Raw genomic sequence first — 25,850 nt, forward strand, 5'->3', positions numbered from 1 at the left:
CAAAGGTGGTAAATAAATTGGTCAGTGAGTTTGGTTTTATGAAATACAGCACCTACTACCTGGTAGGTGTATATTAAATTCTTATGTTTCTGGAGAAGCCATAAGTCTTCCAAAAATATAGATCGGTTTTATTCTGATTAATATCATCAATTCCAGCTGCTGAATAACAATGAAAATAACTCAAAACATTATTTCCCCTTTCTTAGGCTAAACTCTTGATTTCTGTGTTATAGCTATCTTAGCCATATACTTGGGCAAGAACTACTCTATTTGTGAATCAAGTTTCTGTTAAAACTTTTCTTTTGTGATAATAATAGTATAAAAATCATAATAATTGCATACTTTAAAAGCAACAACAACAAAAACTTTGGCCTTGAAGTTCTTCCCATATAATATAGGACATTTGAAACTAAAAGCACTTATGGGAACTCAAACATACACCTTATTTCTAGAAATGAATAGATTTAAGTAAGTGGACTAGCTCCTTTGGGATAAACAATTGGGTAGGTTTTTAGATAAGAGTTTACTTATTACAGTTGTATGTTTTGGATTTGATTTTTCTTTCATGTTAAGTGTGGTTACATGGTATCTTTGTAAGTCACATTTCACATGCTAGGGGAAAGACTTCTCTGGGTCCATATCCCATAAGCCAGTCTGTCTTATAATTCAGATGTGTATTTATCCAACAAATGGAACCTTACAGTACTTAAAAGATGATGAAGTTTGAGAAGGAGGATGGAGGGGCTCAGGAACAATGGAAAAGGAGTTCTTGCTCCGCATCTTTCCTTCTAGATACTTCTCTGTTTCTAACATCGGGGCAACATAAGTGTGCAGTATTTTGTTGTATATATGCATGCACACATGTGGGCACACATGTGCACACACACACACCACCTATTATTTTTTTAAGTGTAAATTAAGTAAGACGTGAAGATTTTAAATTAGGACAATAAAAAGTCAATGTATAGAGAGAGTTTGATAGGCTATGGAGAAAGGCGATGGTGGAATCATCTGTAAATTTTTTGAAATACTGTTACACTTTTATTTCTTTAGTTTAGCTGTTCATAGTAACTAATAGTATCATTATTCTTATCCCACAGGGAAGAATGGAAATGGATGTTCCAAGGAATCAGTTTTGGTTTCTTCTCCTTTTGAAGGGAAGCAAAACCCTAAATTCTTGTAAATCTTTTATTAGTGCCCCAGAGCGTTACATACCAGGCTATCTGGCGGGGTGGAGGTGGGTAACCTGAGGAGTTGTTCAGAAAGTTTGTCACTCTGATATCTTCTCGTGTATGAGAGGCTGGGTGAATCAGTGGGGGAGAATACACGAAATCCCTCCTTCTCTTCCTATTGAGGTGGGTCTAATAATTACTCTCCTTGGGTAGTATATGAGTTTGCCTTGGTCACCTGGACACCTTTAGGTGACTAAAAAGCTAAGTAGTTCTAAGACTACCTGATGGGAAGGAAACTGATGTTAGTTTTGTTTTTTTTTTTTTTTCTTTCTTTCTTTCTTTCTCATGTTCATAGCAACACTTTGAAGATTCCATAAACAATAAGCTAAGGGAAAAGGATAAACATTCTTATAGATGAGATCACCATTCCTCTGGGTTTGCATACCCTTAGAGCCTAAGCAGTAAATTAAAGAAAAGATGTGGTTTGAAAGTAAACAGAAGAGAGCAAGAAGAGAGCAAATTTAATGTTTTCTTTCTTTCTCCCCCAACCCCAACCTTTTTTTTTTTTTTTTTCCCATGTCAGCTGCCCTGTGCTGCAGGCTGGGCATGGAAGTTGGAAGAGAAAACATAGACTTAAGATATTCATAAGAAATGTTCTGAAAACCACAGAAAGACCAATCAATGTTATATCCTTCCTATCTCATTAAATATTTGAACTGACATGGGATAAAAAAAAGTGGATGAAATAGTAAAAATTAAGAAAGCATGTGAGTGGAAGAATGGTTTTACTTTTTTTCTTAGTGCTACTTTGATCCACAATCCCTGTCAGATCTTCCTTTGTAGTATCTCATTGCTATTCCTGGGGTGGCTGCGGTATGTTTTCACTCACATTTTGTAGGCTTACTTTACTTTTGGACTATCTGGAGGGAAAAGTCTAGTATTTCTCACTTGGCTTATCTTTATTTGGACTACATTATTTTCTTTTCTCTCTTTTAGGACTTTTAGCCTGAGGAAAAATTGTCAGAAAGCTTTCATGTTCACTTGACAAATTAGAGATTCCAACATATTTCTTTCTCAAAAATCACCCTAAGGGTGAAACAAATTTCAATACTTGATTGACCAAACAAAGTAGGAGGAAATATAGTTGAAGGAACACAGAGGAAGAGGTTTTGGCAAAATAGATATTTGCTTAACTATTTAATAAAGTTCCTGCATTCCCTTGGATCTCTCCCATCCTCCTCTGCTTTCTTACTTATAGTTGCTGGAGATGTTAATCCCCACAACCATCTTGCCCCTGCCATATGCAAAATTCTGCAACCACTTAGTATGTCCAATCCCAGTACGTCTTAGCACACTACTTAACCCTCTGGTGGGTCTCAAATTTTATACCAAGTCAGGGACCCTGTGAAGAGAGTATTTGAACTAAAAGGATCGTCTTCCTATTTGCACATTGCCTATACTCTAATAGGCCTGGCTGTCCTCCTCACCAAGATTCATTTGCCCAATTTTTCATTGGAACACGGGAGAAAACACATCCTGCAAATATTCTGCTCTCTACCTAGTGCTTCTAACCCCTACCTCATCATTTTCTCCATGTCTTTCTTTTAAATATTATCTCCTAGCCATTCATTTCAACTTCAGAGTTCCCATTTCTTTTCATCTAGTCAGAGTTCTTCTCCTTTCTTTCTTCTTCTCAGACTTCCATCTAAAACCAGGTTCCACTTGCTCCACATCTCTGCTCTTTTCACAAGGTATTCTTTATGTTGACTTTCACCTGAGAGCCCCAGTATAGTTTTTGAAATTCCATTACTGCAGTACTGCTGAATCTTCAGCCCTCATAGCTATGTAAGATGCTATCCTCATGTCGTGATGTCATTATTTGCCTCTTCATCCTATCTGCCACCAATCTCCACTCAGATGGACTCCCTACAATGTACACAGAAGCTGCTCTGTGGACGTTTGGGGAGAGATGGAGATAATGTGGTGAACTGTGATTGTTCCAGTTGGAATTCTTCTGGTACCCTTAACTTCTGTGCGTGTAAGATGGAAACTCTAGGGTATTATGACATTACCACTATCTAGAGGACGTTACCACTATCTAGGATGTTGTTTCACAGAGAAATGAATCCTGTCTTCTAAATAAAGGGATTATAAGGAATCATGTGGAAACACAACTTCTTAATAAGAGACTGCTGACAGACAGCAAAGTAAGAAACAAAATATAAATGCTTGTCATGATTACTTTCTATGTTATGTATTCCATTTACTGTTTCTATTGAAAAAATATTGAATGTAAAATGTAATAGAAAGGTATATGGGAGAGATTTTGCTTTTTAGACATAAAAGAAGAATATTTCTTTTTCCTGTTTGGAACAGTGTATTTATCTCTACTCATAATAGCATTATCTGTTTCATATGATAAGATGTTATTTTTAATGAAGAAAACACTAAAGCAATTATAATTGCAAATTGTAAATAAAACATTTATTCTAATCATCATTTAAGCACAAATAAGGATACAATTGCAAGATACAATTAAATATAATAAGAACAGTGCATTATGAAATACAAATGACATATACACCCTTGAGTAAAATTTGCATATCTTACGGTAGCATTTTAACTATTTACAACTGATATAATTTCTATTTATAAATAAATAGGCTCTTTAAAATATCAACACTAGTAAAAGTAGCATAGTCAAAGAGCCCTTCAGGTTGTACATTTACATAATCAACCTGTGAAAATTTGAATTTGGAATAAAAATCTCACCTAAGTTAATCTAATGTACATAGCATGACATGCACCTGTTCACAACATATTGCTGGAAACCATTATATGGTAATGAATGTGTGAGCAAAGTAGAAATGAATATATGATTAAGCATAAGCTATTCTGTATAAGGTATATATAATGACAGTAGCATATTGAAACTGATTTTCATCTAAGCATAGCAGGGAATTGGAAAGTCAGACTTTCTAACAATAGAGACAAGTCATAGTGCATTTATGTTTCTTGGCATGAGGTAGTCATCTTTCCTATACCAAATGTAAGTGATATGGCCGTGTAAAGGAGTATAACATAGGATGGAAGACTTCCTAGCATGGTTGAGCTATTTCCTCTGAGTAATAAAGCAAATGTTCAGCAGTTTCTCCATCTCAGTTTCTGTTTCTGACAGAAGGAATGTTTCACTTACTTGTAACCAGTTTGGGATTTCCCCATACTTCTTCCATCAGACATAGGCTTAGTGCTATAACCATATACTTTGGAACTTAGAAGGAGAAAGAATTTTCAGCAACACTTGATGTTTTAGTACATTGGCTTAGTGCTACACTGATACTATGATGGGAACCATGCACAATCCCTGCTTTCATGGAGCTTATAACTTAGTGGGGGAGTGGATATATACACAAGCAATTTCAGTAAAGTATTGTAAGTACCTCAACAGGGGAAGACATATGAGGCATCTGACCCAAGCCTGGGGGTGTGGGTGGAAGCCATGGGTCAAGTTTGACTTCCCAGAATTAAAAAGACAAAACCAAACAAAATTACATGAATTAGTTAAAATATAGATCTTCCTCAACTTACAGTGCACGTATGTTCTGGTAAACCCATCCTATGTTGAAAATACTCGAAGTCGAAAATGCATTTACTACACCTAACCTACCAAATGTTATAGGTAGACTAGCTTATCTTAAATGTGCTCAGAACACTACCTTAAGCTATAGTTGGGCAAAATTATCTAACACAAAGCCCATTTTATAATACAGTATCATGTATATCATGTAATTTAGTGACTACTGTACTGAAAGTGAGAAGCAGAATGGCGTCTGGGTATAGAACGGTGTTGATTGTTTACTCTCATGATCACAGTGGCTGACTGGGGGCCGTGGTTCACTGTTGCTGACCAGCATCAAAAGGGAGTATCTTGCTGCATATCTCTAGCCCAGGGAAAGATCAAAATTCAAAATCTGAAGCACAGGTTTCACTGAAACATATGGCTTTCCCACTACCTCAAAGTTAGAAAACTGTGTCAAATCACAGTATGTCAGGGACTGTTGGTACTGAAGATGTTAGAACGAGGAGTCACTTTGGTCTCATCTATCCATTTATTTATTTACCTGTTTTTCCAGTTTCCACCTGTGCTGCTGTTGAATTCCGTTGTGCTGACGGGACATGCATTCCAAGATCAGCACGATGCAACCAGAACATAGATTGTACAGACGCTTCAGATGAAAAGAACTGCAGTAAGATAATCCACTACCTTTTGTTTGTTCATCACTGGGTACCTTTGGCATTCCATCTAATACTGCCCGGTGTTCCACTGAACCTTGTCCAGAATTGATATGTAATTAACCCCTGTTGTGTAGGATAATTGCATTCTTACTCTTCAAATGAGGTTAACTTTGCTTGTTTCTATGACCTGCATAGAAGGCTTGTAATCTTTGCAGATGAGGTATTTTTCATTTCTCTGTTTACCTCTTTGTAGATAATACAGACTGTACACATTTCTATAAACTTGGAGTGAAAACCACAGGGTTTATAAGATGTAATTCGACCTCACTGTGTGTCCTGCCAAGCTGGATATGTGACGGGTCTAATGACTGTGGGGACTACTCAGATGAATTAAAATGCCCAGGTAATCCTAGAAAGAAAAAAAACTAAAAACAACAACAACAACAAAAAAAAAACTTTGCCTTGAGATTTAGAGGTTCATTGTATAAAATAAATTTATTAAGTTTTAGTCTTGATATCCAGTGATGAGGATTAAAATTTAAATAATGTAGACTAAATTACAAGTAATCATTCCATTCCAAACTTGTCCCTTGATCTTTTTTAATGAGTTGTGAAATGATACTCAAGAGATCTGTTCTGTATTTGGATCTGTTTCCTTTTAGTGTTCAGTTCATGAGTAATCCTCTTAGAGTTGGTGATTAAGTCTTAAAATGCATGATTTCTAAAGTTGCCATGAAAGTGTCACACACTGAGAAAAAGCTATCCGTGGACTAAAGGAGAAAGACAATGCTTCTCACCACTGGCTTTACTCAATGCCATACAGCTTTTATTGTCATGTTAGACTTTTTGGTGAAGTTTTGCAATCTTTCAACATAGTAGTATGGATAATGACAATTATCACTGAGTTAGGATGGGAAAGGTATTTTTATATCTGACTTTTAACCATCTTTATATACATAAGCTCTGAAAGTGTCATCTGTATTCTTAGCAGAAGGAATTCCATTAAGGAGTCATGATCCTGTTCCTTTCTAACTATTTCAGAAAAAAAAAATTAATACAGGAAGTAAAGGTGTTAAATTACTCTAACTGGAAATAGGTATGCTTTATAGGAAACTATTAAATGTGTCCTCATACTGTAACTCTCTCTCCTTAGCTTGCTGCTACACTCAATTTTTCCACGTTTAGTTGACATATAAATAATATTTTGAAATATTTTAAGAAATTATACAGCAATGCACACATACACAAATCAACTCTGAAGAACCAATATTCTTAATTCATAATCTATCACTTAATTGGGCAATAGCAGATTCCTTTTTTTGTTTGTTTGTTTGTTTTTTTGCTCAACAATGTGTAACATTCTATGATCCCATTTTTGTTCCTTCTGGGTTTGAAAGGCTAGCTGGTGAACTTTTCCGCTTCTGTAGAGAGCTTACATATGCACTGGTCACTGTGGCTCACCACAACTCTTCCACGTTTTATTTTTGTCACATAAAACATTTTAAAAGAAATATAGTAACATTGATTTAGACTCAAAAAGCCTGGGTGTCAAGATTCTTAATCCATTGTTTTTTCTACAACAGTTATGTACCTCATTATAGCTGTAGTTAATTCTTAAAATTAATATGAAAACAACATATAACAGATACCCATTAAACTCACTTATATATACAACATATTACATACATATGTAAAACTTTGTGATATTTATATATTTCTAATATTAATAAATTATTTTAAAAGTTAACTTCTAACATTAATAAATAATTATGATTATAATGGGGAAGGAAGATGGGGGAGCTCATGTAGACTGATGACATAGATTGACAGCCAGATAGGAAGCCAGTAATAGGTCAGTCTAAGTACTTTAGCTTGTATCTAGGCTAGTCCTAAGAAAAATAAGACACAAATCACACTCAGGACTTTTTGGTTTAATGGTGAATTCTGTGAAAAATTTTATTTTTATCTTCAATCTACAAAGTTGACATTTGAAAAGATAAAATGGGATTGTTATCTTAATAGACTTATAATGGATTGTATAGTGTGATTATTATAGTGTGCATGGATTATTACAGTGGACATATGCTGTAAGATTTGCTTCCAAATTGGCTATAGTTTACAAAACTGGGAACCTGAAGGTGCAAGGGGACTGATGACATTCAGTAGAGAAAAATCTAATATTTTTTATGCAGTCTTGGAAGTTATAATAATAATTCTCACCAATCTAAAAATATGTAATTTATAAAATAATTTTATATCCAAATACTTATTATTCTCATGCTATTTCTGTAAGGTACAACAGTTTTAGAGATTCTGTTGTAAGTTGTCTCTTTTTTTTGAAGTAGAGAGTGCTTCTATAAACCTTGTCAAAATGTATTCAGAATATAGGACAGTAAGAACACCATGCCCACATGTTCTTAGTAAAAATCCACTAATGTTTTTACAATGTTATTGATTTTTATGAATATGAATATGGAATTTTATGAAGATGAATATGGAATTACAGATATTTTCTGCCAAAAATGTTTATTTGGCCCTAACCTAATTCACTTTGTAATTATCTTAGTTATTTTATTTTAATTCTATTAATAGGATACCACATTATTTGGATTTTAACAAGTTTTTCTATTCATGCTTTTTTCAGATCCAGGATCCAATCTTGGATCAGATTTGATTATCATATCTTCCTAGTCTCCTCTGTTCTGTGCCACATTGTTGTTGTTTGTTTGGTTGGTTGGTGGGTTTTTTCGTTTGTTTGTTTTTGTTTTTAGTTTTCCTTGGTTTTCATGACCTTGACATTCTTGAAGAGAATGTCAGCTCTCCTTTTTATTTAAGTTTTCTCATTCTTTATTTCTTTCAGTTCAAGGAGAATTACTGTTTTATTGTCTATACTGTAGTATGGAAGTCTAAGATTAATCTAAATTACTTGACATTACATTCTGTATTTTATCACAGTTCAAAACAAACACAAATGTGAAGAAAATTATTTTGGTTGTCCTAGTGGAAGATGCATTTTGAATACCTGGATATGTGATGGTCAGAAAGATTGTGAGGATGGACTTGATGAATTCCATTGTGGTGAGACTGCATTTTGTTCTGTGTACCATATTATTATTTATATGCTGATGTTCTCTTACATAGGGATTTTATACAAAATATTGCTAATTGATTTTAACAATTTTCATTTTTATTAAGTAGCACAAAATGGTACAAATTAAAATAGAACAGAAGAACTTGTAATCGAGAGTAACACTCTCCTGTGTTTGTCATTTCTCTTAACCTTTTCTGCTTTTGTTACTGGTTATCTTTGTCAGTCTAAATGATATACCTTCATTTTCTTTCTGATTAATGAAATCCTAATATGTTTACTTTCTGCAATGAAAAATAAGGATTTAGCTCACACTCCTCATTATATTCTCCCTACCTGTTATTGACTATTATTATTCTAAATGTTTCTATTAATTACATGTATAGCTTTAAATAGCACTTAAACTTGTATGTCCTCAAACTTTCATCTTTTACCACTACCTCCTAATTTCTGTGTGTGTATATTTCATCTTACTTGGCAAGTCAAGACAGCATTTTTAATAATTTATTTTATAAAATTTATGGATTTTATGATTTCTAGGCCAAAGAAATTTCCTACAGGAAAACAAAACCTATATTCATATTTTCATTTAACACAAATAACATACACTATGGTGAATAGACAAAGTAGAAAAAAGATTAAAAATGGATCTTCTATGAAATGTCAAACTCCTCTAAAAGTAAATGTCATCATGAAATATGAAGGTGCATTTTGTTTGATTAAGATGCTATATATCTTTACATTAGAGCCAGATTGTGAACAGGATTAACAGAGAATTTTACAAATAGTTTATGCAGATTCTTAGTTTCTGGACAGGAAGCCATTATATGTTTGTATTTTTGTTAGTTTCATTTTTTCCAGTTTTCAGTTTTTCCACATTCCTCTCTTTATCACAGGTCATCTAGGTGAATATTTTAAATAAAGATGCAAGATTTTTAACATAGTTTTTATGATTGAAAGTGAAGTGTTTATTTTTTTATAATTTACATTTTGGAACGCTTGAATTTGGAAGGATTTTATTTTTGGATGTTGCCTGGTGATAGATATACTGAGTGGAGGGACAGGCAGGAGGTGGAAGAGAGCAATCACAAACTTGACTTTGGAATTAAAGAGAATACACTATGATAAGTGTATAATGTGGTAATAAAATACAAACCACCATGCCAATGAATTTAGTTGTTGTTCATCAGACTTATGTGTCCCCAAGAGAAGTAAAAACTTCTTAAGTGTTTAGTCTATATGGTTGTGAAGCTGGTGGCTTGTCATCAAGATAAAATCCCTTTAATCACCTCATCGCTAAAAACAAATATATATGCTAGTGAATATATCATATTATAATCTTACCTAGTCTGCATTTTTTTTCTCTAGTTGTTCAAAAGTAAATTAAGATTTAGAAAAGATGACCAGACCACACTTGGAACATTTGTTTTTCATCTGTGCACCAGATATTGTGGGTTTTTTTTTTTTGTTTGTTTGTTTTGTTTTTAAATGACAGCCTTGAAAACACTTAGGGGAGAGTGGCTAGTATAATGAGTAGCTCAAAGTCAAGCCCTATGAGAATTCTGTAGGAAGAAAAATGTTACATAACCTGGACCCTGAGAGGGAATACACAGGCTGTTGTCAAAATTTTATAGAGCTGTCATAGAGAAGAGGAATTTGGGTTGTTTTATTATAGAACAATTTATTTTAGCAAAGTCTAAGGAAGGACTTTCTCACTGTCTGACCTATCCTAAGATGGTCTCAAATGATTTTTTTTTTTCTTTTGCACCTAAAGCAAACACTTTTGTCTTCTAGATTCTTCTTGTTCTTGGAACCAATTTGCTTGTTCTGCACAAAAATGCATATCTAAACATTGGATCTGTGATGGAGAGGATGATTGTGGGGATGGATTAGATGAAAGTGATAGTATTTGTGGTGAGTTGGTTCTTCTATGTTCTCATTCAATTTTAGGCATATGATATACATACCTATTATCATTTTAGAGCATACATAAAACTGTTAAATTTAACATTAAATTTATATATACATTTCTGTGTAGCTGGTTTCATATTTTAATGGCAACCTATTATTCTATTTTTATATACTCAGTCTTTCAGTTTTTAAGATAATTTCCTGAATATTCACACAATGAATATATTTGTAAATTTTATTCTTTTAATCTTCATGTACTTCTTTGGACTAGATCTCAATGACTGGGATTACTTGCATCAAATGATCAAACATTTTTTCTTCGTCTTTGACATGCATTCCTAAATTACCTTCCAAAATATACTGATTTACATTGCCACAAATCACAAATGCTATTTGTGTTTGTATAAATGTATTATAGTGATTATTATTATTGAATTATTTTAAATGGGAGGTAAAAAGGGGCTATTGTATATAATTTTAAAATGTACTTCAAAAAACAGCTTCATAGGATTAGAGGTTGAGTGTCCTACTATACATCAACTACAAAGCCAATGTAATTGCTTTTAAATAATCACAAACATTTAACAAATAAATTAAATGGAATTATTAGGTTAATTTTTAAGCGATAAAAGAAGGGATTGGTAATCTTTATAAGTTTATTACAAATAGCCAGGCATTCTACTAATGTATTTATATGGTTCTTGGTCTATCTTTCTGATCTATTTCTACATGTATATTTGTATTTATAGGCATAAAACCTTTACTCATTATATCAGCACCGTTTCATAACTGTTATTATTCTATTTTCTCTCTAAATAAGGTGCATGTACAGAGTTAAGTGTACTTGACACCACTTTTAAAATTTTGGTAGTGGTGGCCTGTTTTAGGTCAGTACCACAGAGACGGGTAGGTAGAATTTTATACTACTCAAGCTAAACTGAAGTTCTCTGTAAATAGTATAAAATTAGAGCTGTCTTCTGAAAGCAGGTAATTTATTTTCTTGTATTTAAGCCACCCAAATCTACTTATTATCTACACAGCTGAAACAACTTATTTATACAACAAATAAATATAGAAAGATCACTATCAAAAAACTCTGAAAGGAAAAAGAACTCAGTAATCAACTAGATGTCTGGCCAGTAACTTTTAACTACTTTGTTTCTTTCTCAAGAGAAAGATATAATAATCTTTCTTTAAATTTAACAAAAGAATTACCTACTTACATGTAGTAGGTTGAGCATGTTGCCAGTCTTTAAAATCATCTAGCTTTTTGACCTTCTTTTTAACCTGACACTAAATGGCTCAATTGCTATCCCTTTCCTTTCTGAGTGGACACAATATAGTAGAAGATATAAAGACTCTGAAACCAGAGTTGAATTCTCCCACATCTATATTTGCCTTACCTATTGGGATGGTATTAAAAGATCTCCCTTATGTAACTATTGTGATCATCTAACATGACCATTGTATACAATATAAATGAATTTATTTCTATTCTCTTTTGTTCCATTTCTCCTGCTCTCTCCTTTATTTTTCAGAGTTATTGCTGCATCTACATCTATCAGTGTCCAGATAATTTTTTAAAAGAATTAAAATGGTAATGGACATGTTTACCTGTTGTCAAAAACAGCCAGTCCATTTAATTTAATTACAGGCTGCATTTTATATGCTAACTACCAAGCTGGTGACACATTAAAAAAGGCCGCTTTACACCAAATATCATTCAATGAACTGAACCTAATATACTAGGATTGGGAAGGAACTTTATAAATAATTTATCTCAGTGTTTATCATCTTTAGTGCACAAAAGATACTTTTCAGAAGTTTGCTAAAAATGAAGATTCCTAAGCTTAACCAACAAATACTCTAATATGGACTGTAAATACAACCTTTCTTAATAAGCACAATAGTGGTTCTGACTTGGGATCTGAGGGTCCCATTTTGGAAATTATAATCTAGTGCACACTCATCATTTGACAGACGAAATAAGAGAAACTCATAGAAGTTAATAAGTTGCCTGAGGTCACTCAGTGAATCAGTGGTGACAGAGCTAAGACCCAAATTCAGATTTATTAAATCCTTTCTAATGGGATAGTAACTCTTACCAATCAAATGTCATATCTGAGTAGGTACACAAGATGGATCTGGTAGAAATATTTCAGCTTTTCTTCTTCCTTTCTTGGGATTCATATCCCTGAGGAAGTTAATGTTTCCAGATGGCAAGGGTAACCATGGAATGAAGCCATGAGTTTTTTCTTTGGCCCATTTTCTTTCTGATTGACTGTGATGTTTTGGCATGCTCTTAATACAGAAACTGTTGAATACTATCAAGGGAGCCAGAAAATTAGCTGCAAAGAGCTTTATGCCATTTTATAGCTTGAGGTATCTTAGTAATTATCTAGTCATACCCCTCATTTTACAAATAGTGAAACTCAGACACTTAAGTCTTCTCCAAGGTCATACAGAATTAAATTTCTCAACAGCCAAATTGATATTATGTCTATTATGTCTACCCTGAGATTAAATGCGGATGATTAAAAAAAAAAAATAGACAAGGAGGTCTACATGTATCAAAACTTCCTTACTACAGAGAATGCACTTTTTAAAAATATTAAGCTAAGTAACAAAAATATTATGGAAATTAAAGCACTAATTGAGAATATAATAGTGAAAGTGACACTTTATATTCTTGTGGCAAGCTTAAAAAGATAGATCATAATGAGGAATAGTATAAAAGTAAATTCTGTAGGAAGATGATTTTATTATAGAAGATATTAAAGACATAATAGCAGGTACATTCATTTTTAAATTAAAGCAACACTTATTTAATAGATTTTTTTATGATTTCTTCCAGTAATAGGTATCATATTAAACCCCATTCTATTAACACTGATCCTCAATCAAATGAGCAAATCTGAATTACCTAGAGGACTTTTCTATATTCACTTGCCATCCTGTCTTCCAAGCTAAAGTATATGTCAAGGACAGTCATGTTTATGATGGAAAAAATCCTCAGGGGGTTTTATTGTAGCACCTTGCTCCCCCCATTTGAAAGCATTACATTCAAAAGCATGATCTGCTCATAACAACTCGATAGCTGAAAAGAAAGGTGATAATCGTTCTATAATTAAAGCATTTTGGTCACTGTTTTAAATGTTTGAAACCTAGTATCTCTCATTCTATTCAGTTATATTTTATTTCTGTAGATATTAGCATTTAAAAAAATAATTCTAAAAATTAGCATCTATTCTATGGATAGCTTTTCTCATGGGAAAATGGAGTTAAAGAAAAGTTAGAACATGATTTGAGGGAATCTAACTGATTCACTCAACAAATATTTTATAAAAGTAAATAAAGAATTCAATATTTATAACTGTACTAGATGCTAGGAAAACATAATGAGAAATAATTGTGTTCTATTTCATACGATTGCTCTATACCCATATAAGGAGAAACAAAGAAATCACCTATGATCCTTTGAGCATATAATCAAAGTCAGCAAGCATTTTTTTTCTGTGTACATTTGAAAAAAAATCATGCATCTAAAGGGACATTGATTTGACAGAGCAGAGAAAAAGTAGATTTTATTTATTAAGTGTGTAAAAACAAAAGGAACATGCATACTTTAATTCTTTTCAACAACACAAGATAGGGAGTAACAGTAATGACATTAGCGGCCGAGAGAAGGTGCTCAGCAATCAGAAGGGTTTTGAACTCCCAGCTGAACATGTGTCATCCAGCACAACTTGTGACATTCTGAAAGCTTTTCCACTTCGCTGAGCCTCAGTTTCCTTTCAGTGAAATGAGACCAATAATAGTTCTACCGGTTGGAATTCTTGCAAGAATTAAATGAGTTAATATATTAAGTGCCTAGCATATATTAAGCAATAAAAACACTATTATTATTATTATTATCCTTATGGGTTTAGTCTTTTAGAAATTTAATCATAGTTTATTCACGATTCTATGGCATTTGTATGCCTTGCTACATTTTGTAGGGAGAAAAGATCTTTATTATTTTCTGCAATGTAGCCTTAAGAAATAAAATACTTGCACTTAGGAAGGCATGATTCATGAGAGGAACTGTGTAAACATCTATAGGAGAAGGATACTATGTGATGATTTCAAATAGCAACAGTCTCTTCCTTGTCAGTAACATTCTTCAGTTTAATTTCTAAGTTAAATAGAAATGTTAGATCTTTCTCAGAAGACATGCAGTGATCTTAATGGCATTCTCTCCTTGGCTTTTAGGTGCTACCACCTGTGCGGTCGACATGTTCAGCTGCCAGGGATCCCATGCCTGTGTGCCGCGACACTGGCTTTGTGATGGTGAAAGGGACTGTCCAAATGGAAGTGATGAGCTCTCCACAGCTGGCTGTGGTAGGACACTGTAGGGCTCTGTGTGAAGGAAAGCTGACACAGTTTCCTCAGACTCTTCCTTTCACAGTACTCACCATATCACATTTTCTCTCACTTTCCCAATCCCCGGACTCATAAAGTAGTATCCAGACTTAATCAGGTGGGATGTTGTCATCCTGGTAGTTCAGCAATCCCTCTAACCAACTGCTGTTCAGTTTTGCAAACATGCAGAGAGAGACCACCCATTTTAAAACCCTTCTGATGAACACAGATTCATCATTTCAATTCTGAGATTATGTAGCTTCCTGATGTATGTGTGTGACTGTGGTAGATTTGTTAGTTTCTTTTTAGACCCCCACCACCACCCCCACAAAGGCTTTTAGATTGCCTATTGCACACATTCTATAAATGGCTGTTGTGATCCCAAATAACCACTGATCAGAAGGTCAGTAAACACCTATTAGTTCTATGGAGAGGGTATTAACCCTTAGGTCAGGTAAAAATAGTATGGATATAGTTGAATGAAGCTAGGATATCCAGTGGACACCTTTGGAGGTCAGACGATTTATTAAGTTTCTGACTCTTGGTCACCTCAGGAAGTTTTCACCGAATTGCTCAACAGTAAAAATTTAGATAAATTTCCTTTGCATGATCAAGAAAATGAAGGAGCTGAATATTTGAATGGAGGTCCCAAGGCCACTTAGGGTATCTGTTGAGGGGAGCAATTTATCAGAAACAGTGCTATGAATTCTTCTCATTAAAGTGAATTCTGCCAGTCATATCTCCAATGACCTCTCTTCAGGTCTTTAAAACTCTATTTGAAGCCATAATGGAGGTGTATGTGTATGTGGGTATGTATATGGGACTTGTGGCATAGTTAATATGGAGGAGAAAAAAGAAAACTTTGAGGCAGGCCTATGTGCACAGAACTTATGCTAGAGTAGAATAATTCACTTTGATCTTGAAACTGATATATGTGTCTGTAAAGGTCAATGGAGCTACTGAGGGCTACATAATAAAGGATTATGCATCAATTCAGGGATCCAGATGGTCCCAGTATACTGTTGCTATTGTAGCAAGTTAACACTCTGGGATGCATATTAGCACTATTGGACCACATGGGTGCTGTTAAGTAAATTATGCTAAAATACAACAAATTGTACTCAAGTGACCTGAAAGCATTAATGCCAAATAAGCCTCTGTTGCTTATGTTTTAAAAAATAATTCATCTGTTATAACTGGCATAATTCACTTTGAATTATGTAAGCTGTCATACAGTTCAAAGTTAGAGGAATTAGTAGTAACTGCATTTTACTTTGATAATAATGGGCAGTTTTTAAAGCTCTTCCTACATGGCTTCCACATCATTTTTGAAAATAATTTTGTTGAAAATAAATACTTGATTAAATCCAAAGAATCATCTCTGTTTTGCTTACTCATGTCTCCATTCTTGTCATTGCTGACTTTAAAGCAGATTTCCTTTTTGGAATACGGGGAAGTCTGGGACTAAGGAGCTGATAGACCTGGTTTTTTGTTTGTTTTTTGTTTTGTTTTGTTTTATTTTGTTTTAAATTTCTTTTTAAAATTTATTTTCAGTGTTCCAGAATCATTGTTTATGCACCACACCCAGTGCTCCATGCAATCCATGCCCTCCATTATACCCAACACCAGGCTCACCCAACCTCCCACCGGTCTCCCCTCCCCTCAGATTGCCTCTCAGAGTCCACAGTTTCTCATGGTTCATCTCCCCTTCCAATTTCCCCCACTCCCTTCTCTTCTCCATTTCCCCATGTCCTCCATGTTATTCCTTATGCTCCACAAATAGGCGAAACCATATAATAATTGACTTTCTCTGCTTGACTTATTTCACTCAGCATAATCTCCTCCAGTCCCATCCATGTTGATACAAAAGTTGGGTATTCGTCCTTTCTGATGGAGGCATAATACTCCACAGTATATATGGACCGCATCTTCCTTAGCCGAGAGACTTGTAAAAAAAATCATTATCCTCTAAGTGTCAGAACAAAGTATAGAAAAGATACTGGGTCATCACAAAGAAATAATATGTAAAAAATAGTAGAAGTGTCATGGAAGGATTTCAAGAAAAAGTAGTACATCTGAGTCATACTGAACGAAGAGAAGAAAGAGAAAGGTGTTCTAGGTAAAGGGAAGTCCATAGTAAGACATGGAAGGAGGAGGTTGAAGGCATATAAAATTTTTCAAGTGCCCATTATATGCCAGTTATTTTGGTAGGTGCTTTTATTTACATTATTGAGATCCCCCAGTATCCCAGTGAAATGTTTTTAGGATCTGCTAAAAATAATTGTTACATAGATAGGAATTTAAACAGTGCCTAGGAATTTATTGAGTACCTGGAATGAGCTGATCTGCTTCATATATCTTATCCCGTTCTTCCAAGAAATTTCTCTGATAGATTTTATTATCCCATTAAATGAATAAAGAAACATGTAACAAGAAGGTAAATATTTTCCTCAGGATACAAATCATAAATAGCAGAGTGACTGCAAAATCTTCCTCTTTCTGGTGTACTATAATGGCATATATCAGATTATTTTTTATTTTACTTAAAAATGAGATGTAATTGATGTATAACATTGTATTTGTTTTAGGTGTACAACATAATGATTTTATATGTAATATTATGCAGTGATTACCACAGTAAGTTTAGTTATCATCTATTATATAGCAGATTATTTTTACATTTGAAATATCCTAAATCTTGAGTCCTAACAGAGCATTTATCCTTTAAATATAAGACAAGGTTATTGAAAATATTTAAATGATCTCCTCAAACCATTATTGATTCTATGCATATTAAAGTTTATTCACTCTGCATAAGTTACCAGCTTCTGAACTTTTGCTGAAAGCAATTGTACTTTTTGGTCAAACACTTTCCAACTTGGCTAGGATCCTTACTACAGCACTACTGTCATGGATCAGGATTTCAAAAGAATGGTTATTCCATTTTGTGCATAGGTATTTCGAATTTTATGTGATACTTAATGCTTGGGCTTATCACACCATAGATCTTAATTTAACCCAAAAGCTTTATTTTCATTTTAGAGATAATAACTTTCTTTGCTTTTTTGATGTTTTCTTTTCACTTCCATCATGACCATTATTAGCACTTGGTAGTCTTTTCAGTTTCAGTTTTCACAAAGAAGCAAGGTGGGTTTTTATGTTTTGTTTTGTTTTGGTTTTTTAAATCACCTTACTGATACTACTACAGACATGAAGAGAGGAAAAAACCCAGCCACATTATTACAGTTGAGTGATTTTTTTTTTTAATCATGTATGAACCTTTGAATTCATCCTTCAGCAAACTAACAAATTGCTAAGTGGCCTGAAATTTCAGGGTCACTGTGGAATTGTTGAATGTATTACTACTGAAACTTTGAATTACATTCATATGTTTCATATATAAATATATGTATGTTAACATATATTATGAATTTATATACATGGTCATATATATTTTGAATGGAATATTGGGCAAACTTTTCTTTCTCTAAATAACTATGAATTATTGAGAATAACAGCATACATCCCCTAAACTTTTCAGGTGGGGGAAGATAAAATAGGTACTCATCTAACTTTATTCTTTGTGATATCTTTCTTAGCCCCCAATAATACATGTGATGAAAATGCTTTCATGTGTCATAATAAAGTGTGCATCCCCAAGCAATTTGTCTGTGACCATGATGATGACTGTGGAGATGGTTCTGATGAGTCACTGCAGTGTGGTAAGTATATACAGACTTTTCATGGAAGAGATTTTCAGGCTGAGTGGTCTTTTAAGATAATTCAAGAAATATAGAAATAGGGACGACTGGATGGCTTAGCCAGTTAAATATCAGACTCTCCGCTCAGGGAGAGTCTGCTTCTCACTCTCCCTCTCCCTCTGTTCTCTCTCTCTCTCATGCTCTCAAATAAATAAATAAATAAATAAATAAATAAAATCTTTAAAAAAAGAAATATAGAAATAAATGATGAATACAACTCATAATGTCATTAAGGGCATGTTAACGTAGTTATTCATAGATAACCTCTTTACATTCTAGCATAGTTACACATTGATTTGGAGAGCATGCCTACTTGTGGTGTGTTCTTATTAAGAACCACATGGGGAAATGGTTAGAATAATGTCTTTAGTTGAAACTACTTTAAACTTTAAAGACAATATATGGCTAGCTAGTTTACTCTTTCAGCCAAATCAAATATTTGAGTGAGGAAAAAAGAGAATTCACAATTATCAGAGAAACTGCATACTTAACATTTTTCTTTTACCTTAATGGTTTACATGTACACTTATTTGTTAAAATTAAGTTTTATTATGATGAAATGTATCTTGTCATTGCATATATATTTATCTGACCATCACCTATGTAATGTATATGCAAATACATATGTAACTTTTGTAGTGAAATCATTAAATATTCCTAGTTGAAATTGAAGTCTTACATGAACCTACTATTTTTTGTTAAAAACCCTCAAAATCCTTAAATGCATACATGAGTAAATATAAAATGAAAAGCCATAAATTCCATATATAATCATAAAAGGCAGTCAATTTAGTGCCCTTTGTTGTCCTCCCTGTGTTGTGTCTACAGCAGCCTTGGTCTTTGATAGTAATATTTTTGAAATCAGTGGATACCAGTTTTTATGCTCATCTCACCATACAGTCATGGATTCAGTGTGATATTTTACAAGGTACATCATAACTCATGATGTAAATCTGAAGTAGAGTTATGTCTAATTGAATATCTTCCCTCTGCTAGACACTTATTCAGTTGATATGGAGATGAATGAGATAGAGATCCCACTAGAAGAATTTGAAGACAAACAGGAAAATCAAATAGAATAATAGCACACATTGTCTGATGGGACTAAGAATCACAATAGATGGGATCAGAGCTGAGAGAACAATTTTTGAAGCACTAAAGAACAGAAGTAGGCAATGTTAAAGAAAGTCATATTTAGATGGTAGATAAAATAACACAATGGTTAAAAGCACAGACCCTGGAGGCAGATGGCCTGGGTTTAGATCCTGGCTCTGCCGCTTACTATCTGTGTGACCTTTGAAGTTATTTCACCTTTCTGTCCCTAAATTCCTCATGTAAAAATATATATAGTAACATTTTAACTCTTAGAGCTGTTAAGAGAATTAAATGAATTAATATTTGTGAAGTGCTTAGAATTGTTCTGGACACATAGAAAGTTCTATGTATGTCTACAAATGCCTACAAATTCACATAGGTGAAGAATAGCAATTTGTCTTTTGTGAGGTAAATTGAAGTTAGAAAGTTGAAACTGGATTCTGAAAAGTCTGAAATACAGTGTAAAGAATTTGTAGTTTATTATTTTAGCTCTCAGTTGCCAACACATTTTGAAACTGAGAATGCCACCATCAAGATATGTTTCAGACCCATCTTTTTCAGCAGAGTGGATGAAATATTGCCCTGGGAGAGGGGAGCCATTAGGTGAAAATAAGCTAGATAAAAGATTATTGCAATAGTTATGATGATTAATGAGGTGATGGGAAGCCAGGGGAGAAATGTTGGAATGGAAAGAAGAAGAATGGGTCAGAATTCATTTGCAGTCAGATGTAGAGGATAAAGGAAAATTTCCAGGTTGGATCACTTGGTGGATGGTGTTACCATCATTAATGAGATTTGGAACATGGGAGGTTAAGGGCCACATTTTGCTGGTGTAGGAGAAGAGAAATTTTTAAAAGAATTAATTTTGGATGTTTTGAATGAGTGTTAATCAGACAATCAACGTGAAGCTATACAGTGAATGTTTGAAAATTTAGTTCTAGAGACCAGAAGTATGATCAGGACCAATAAGTTTAATTTGGTGACCATAGGCATAAAGGTGATATTCAAAAATGACAAAAAAGGAGAACACCTAACACTATAGAAAGGAAAAGAGGAGAACAATGGACTAAAGATTGAAGTTGGGGCTTCACCCACAATATTTTAGGATGGAACAGGAGATGCCTTCTTCATACAGAAGGAAGGATACAAGGGAACAACAGAAGCAAAATAAGACAGATGTCACGGGAGTGGGTTGTAAAAATTAAACCAGGCAGTTATTTACAAGCTAGTGGGCTCCACAACATCCAATGCTACAGGAAAGTGAAATAGGAGTCTGGGGCTCCTTTGAATTTGATGCTTGTCATTTGGTATTTGTTAGCTCTGAGAGGAATTTCAGAAGGTAGAAGTTGTAGAAATGATGTGAATGATTTGAGGATGAACTGGAGATGAGTAAGGGAATGCTGGGTAGTGTGGTATAGAAGAAGAATCATGTGTAGTTAAGAGTTATGTGGATGGTTTTTGTTTTCTTTTTAAAGATTTTTATTTATTAGAGAGAGAGTGAGCAAGAGACAGAGAGAGAGAGAGAGGAGGCACATGAGCAGGGGGAAGGGAGGAGTGAGAGAGAAAATCCTTAAGCAGACTCTCCCTGCTGAGCATGGAGCCCTACGTGGGTGGGTGAAAGGGCCAAGAGGTGTTTGATACCAGAATCCTGAGTTCATGAGTTGAGTCAAAATAGGAATAGGCAGCTTAGCTGACTGAGCTACCCAGGCGCCCCAGATGGATTTTAATTGTTACTGGGCTGGGAGAAACTTGAATGTAATGTACATGTTGACTGAGAATGAACTAGTGAAGGGCAGAGAGGAAGAAAGACTGGCGAAACTGAAGGTATTTTAGAACTTTGTAGTTTTGCCATTCAGTATGATAAAAATTATTTTTATTGAAATTTTGTTTATTTGTTAATTAACATGCAGATCTTATTCCCTCTCTTCAAAAGTAGAATATTTACCAGATTTACCCGAAAGTTTCTAATAGAAATGACAGTTTTATTGTTAACAAACTTAGCAAAAATTCAATATAAAACTCATAATTGTCAAAATCAAATGAGTTTTACTTACAAACAGGCATAGATATGATCATTAAAAATTGACGGGTTGGTACTGTGATTTGAATAAAGCTTTTTAATGCCTCTAAGTATCAATACATAGATAATTATAATAGTTCTGTGCTTATTGCTTTATAAATTGTTTTTTTTTTTTCATTTTAACAATGTCTTTACGCTTTCAGTGCTGCTTCCAAACATAAACATGGCATTACAGCTTCTGAGAATTATCATTATAACTTGGAATCACTTCATCCATATGTTCTTGTTCTATACCTAACCAAGCCTAGTCTTGAAAAAAATTAATAGCTTTATTCTTGTTTTCTTTTTTCAAAAAATTTATTTATTTATTTATTTATTTATTTATTTATTTGACAGATAGAGATAGAGAGCAAAAGTAGGCAGAGAGGCAAGCAGAGGGAGAGGGAGCCCGATGTGGGACTTGATCCTAGTACCCTGAGATCATGACCCAAGCCGAAGGCAGCTGCTTAAGTGACTGAGCCACCCAGGTGCCCTGCTTTATTCTTGTTTTCTATTCAAAGGGAATTCTTTAGGATATAGATAATAGGGGAACAGAGATAGAATCCTTGAGTATTGCATTTTGTTTCCTCTCCCAGAAGCAATAAGATTGCCTTGTTTATTTTATTTCCTAGGCCTTAATCCTACTTCTCAGCCACAAATATTTCTTGCAAGTAATGACCACTGTCCCTAAAAGGAATAAGAAACATTTCCCGTAGGAGACATGGGTAACTCCCATTGTTAATTAGGTATAGTGAATGTTAGGGAATACAGATTTAATATTTGTTATATGAATTAGAATGTTTATTTCTTTGTCTCTAGGATACCGACAGTGCAATGCAGAAGAATTTAGTTGTGCTGATGGACGATGTCTCTTGAATACTCAATGGCAGTGTGATGGAGACTTTGATTGCCCTGATCATTCTGATGAAGCACCTTTAAATCCAAAGTGCAAAAGTGCAGGTACAAAAAATATATAATATTATACTTATTCCCAAATTGGTTTTCAATGACAAAACTGTGACTCTGATTTTCACTTCAGTCTAGTATGATATTTAATGAAAAGAAATGCAAATAATTAAGCATGTGATGTTACAAGTGACACCATGAAAGATCCTAATAATCAACTCTGTTTTGCAGCAAGTTTTAGAAATTTAAATCTGTGCTAAAATATGAAGATTTTGGGCAGTGAGCCTAAGGAATCCATCATCTTGACCCCTTAAAAAAGTCATTTTTTCTTAATACTTAATTTTATGTGAAAATAATTTCTTTGTATGGACCTATTTGAAAACTCAAACAAAATAAGTTGAGATTTACTGAGAGAAAGTCTGTGCCAGTAATACTTGGGCAAAATGAAGTATATTGCATATCATTTGAACAGAAATATATACATACCTAAACTTGGTCTATTTATCATTTGACTATTCCAGAGACTGAATACATAGTCATATATTTAAAATAAACCCAATTACCATTCTCTCATGTACTTTACATGCTAATAGGCTTTCTTTTATCACATATGATAATGAGTAATGTTCAAGTCATCAGGTTATGAGTTGCTGCAAAACCTAAACTCCTTTTCCATAGCTATATTTGGAACAACTATTATTCACCACAAATGTCCTTTTTATGCCCCAACTTAAAAATGTCAATGTTATATTTTCAAGAAGAAAAAGAATTTAGGAATATCTACCTATTCTAGATTCTTAATTTTTAGTAACATATAATTTCTCAGAGACCCATGGCTTGAGAGAAATGTCAAACTATCATTATACTTTTGAATTAATTCTTCACAATATAGATGAAGACAGAAATATTTCATTAATTTTACTATAGGTGCTTATTTTGATTGCTAATTTTAATGGCAAAGGAAGATTTTCAGTAAGTGTTGAACATGAAAGTACAGTTTGCCCTTGATTTTTTTTTATATTTTGTGTATAAAAGACTACACTACAGAGGATTTTATATGTATGTATATATTCATTATAATTTTTGACAGATAAGTTATCATATTTGTGAATGTTTTCAGCAATTATAGTATAAAACAATGGCATGCCCTTTATGTTCCATTTGTTTTATTTTTTTTTCCAGAACAGTCATGCAACAGTTCATTTTTTATGTGCAAAAATGGCAGGTGCATTCCCAGTGGAGGTCTTTGTGACAATAAGGATGACTGTGGCGATGGCTCAGATGAGAGAAACTGCCATATAAATGAATGTTTGAGTAAGAAAGTCAGTGGATGTTCTCAAGATTGTCAGGACCTTCCAGTCAGTTACAAGGTAGGTACTCATGAAAAATAGTAAATCACATGATACATTGGATTTGTGATAATGAATACCATTCAATCAGATATGGCTATAATATTTAGAATGCATCATGATGTCTTTAAGTAAAACTACTTAAATGAAAAGTATCTATACAAGCAATTCATAATAATAATGTGATGTAAAAACTGTAAAAATGTACTCAGAAAGACAAAAATGTCAAAGTGTTTTCAAATATATGCTAAATATAAAAGAGAAAAAAAAAAAAAGCAAGGGAAAACCGGTGTTTAGGGAGATGTTGCCATGTTAATAGCACACAAATATGCATGCAACTCTTAAGTTCCCATTCCTTCCCTCATTCTTCCTCTCATCTTTGAAGTGAAATAGGCTAATCATTTATTTGCCACAACACTGGATAATATGATATTATTCATATAAACAGGAAGAAAAAAATAGAATTCATCAATTATTAGGACTGAGTGCAGGTAAAAATAAATCATGCCTAATATCCTAATTGCTTTTTGTGAGCACTATTTTCCTGAAGAGTGTGAATCACTGACAAAACTGATTGACAGGAATAGCTTTTGAAAGCATTCCTGTTTCATTCATGTTGGAATGGAGGATTCAAATGAGCATAATATTAAAATGAAAGCTGTGCATTAGGTTAACACTGCTTATGTAAGTGTGGGAAAATCTCAGGAAGAGCAATTCATTTGAAAGTCAGTGGTTTTTTTTTTTTGCTTTTTTTAATTTATTTATTTTCAGAAAAAACATTATTCATTATTTTTTCACCACACCCAGTGCTCCATGCAAGTCGTGCCCTCTATAATACCCACCATCTGGTACCCCAACTTCCCAGCCCCCCCGCCACTTCAAACCCCTCAGATTGTTTTTCAGAGTCCAAAGTCAGTGTTTTTAACTGAGCAATAGCTCTATGTGAATTAGCAATAGGATGTGCTCCTACAAAACACAGAAGCAGTCTAATGCCAGTTAAGAACATTACCGAGATTAGATTTTATTCTACTGTGTTCTGCACTGGGCAGTTAACACCTGGAAAGTATGTGCATTAATGGACATGATGTTTTAAGAGGAACCTTGACAAATTGTAGTGTATACAAATTTATGCATCCAGAAGCATAAGGAGTTTGGAACACACGCCATTAGAAGAAGTTTTGCCTGGAGCAAAGACAGTTAATTAACTGAATTCAAGTATATGAAATACGGGATTAGGGAATGGACCCAGTCTGAGTTACTTCCAAGGTTGGAATTACGAGTTGGGAAGCAGATTCTGTTCAATATGAGGAAAAGTGTTCTAAAGTACTCTCTTTGCATTGGAATGAGCTGCCTCATTTCTCATTACTAAAAGGGTTAAATTGTAGCTAAATGTCTGTTTTTTATTTAAATGTTCAGTTAGCCAACATATAGTACACCATTAGTTTTTGATGTGGTGTTCAATTACTAAATGCCTTTCTTTAAAGCATGCTAGATAAAATATTTCTGTGTTGCAGAGGTATTGTACCTTTTTCCCTGCCAACTTTGACATTCTATGGCAAGCCAGTCCTATCTAGTGGTAAATTTAGCCAAACAACCACTTTGCCATTTGGAATCTCTGAATTTCTGGTATTATGATTAACTTAACTACATTGATAGATCTTATTGTATATAAATTTAACCAGAGAACTACCATGATCATTTTTCCCTGTGCAAAACAGAGATAAAAACTGAAACATTAAGAAAACTATATTTGTTAAAAAAAAAAAAGTGTCTAAATACTGTATTAAGAAGATTTGGTTAAATTTACATACTTAAAACACACATGTACTCACAAGTGTTGTATTATAGATAAAATGAAACAAGACAAATGAG

General features: G+C 33.7%; 1 protein-coding gene across 1 annotated transcript in view; it reads left to right on the forward strand.

Moving 5' to 3' along the window:
• Positions 1–25,850, forward strand: part of LRP1B (LDL receptor related protein 1B) — a 1,985,448-nt gene that overhangs the window by 1,696,159 nt on the left and 263,439 nt on the right. The window contains exons 48-55 of the mRNA XM_044242553.1: positions 5,306–5,419; positions 5,662–5,811; positions 8,364–8,486; positions 10,291–10,410; positions 14,659–14,787; positions 18,408–18,530; positions 22,543–22,683; positions 23,812–23,999. Coding sequence (XP_044098488.1) covers positions 5,306–5,419; positions 5,662–5,811; positions 8,364–8,486; positions 10,291–10,410; positions 14,659–14,787; positions 18,408–18,530; positions 22,543–22,683; positions 23,812–23,999 — 1,088 coding nt within the window. The remainder of the gene's footprint in view (positions 1–5,305; positions 5,420–5,661; positions 5,812–8,363; positions 8,487–10,290; positions 10,411–14,658; positions 14,788–18,407; positions 18,531–22,542; positions 22,684–23,811; positions 24,000–25,850) is intronic.

Source organism: Neovison vison, chromosome 3 (assembly GCF_020171115.1).
Source record: "Neovison vison isolate M4711 chromosome 3, ASM_NN_V1, whole genome shotgun sequence".
NCBI lineage: Eukaryota > Metazoa > Chordata > Mammalia > Carnivora > Mustelidae > Neogale > Neogale vison.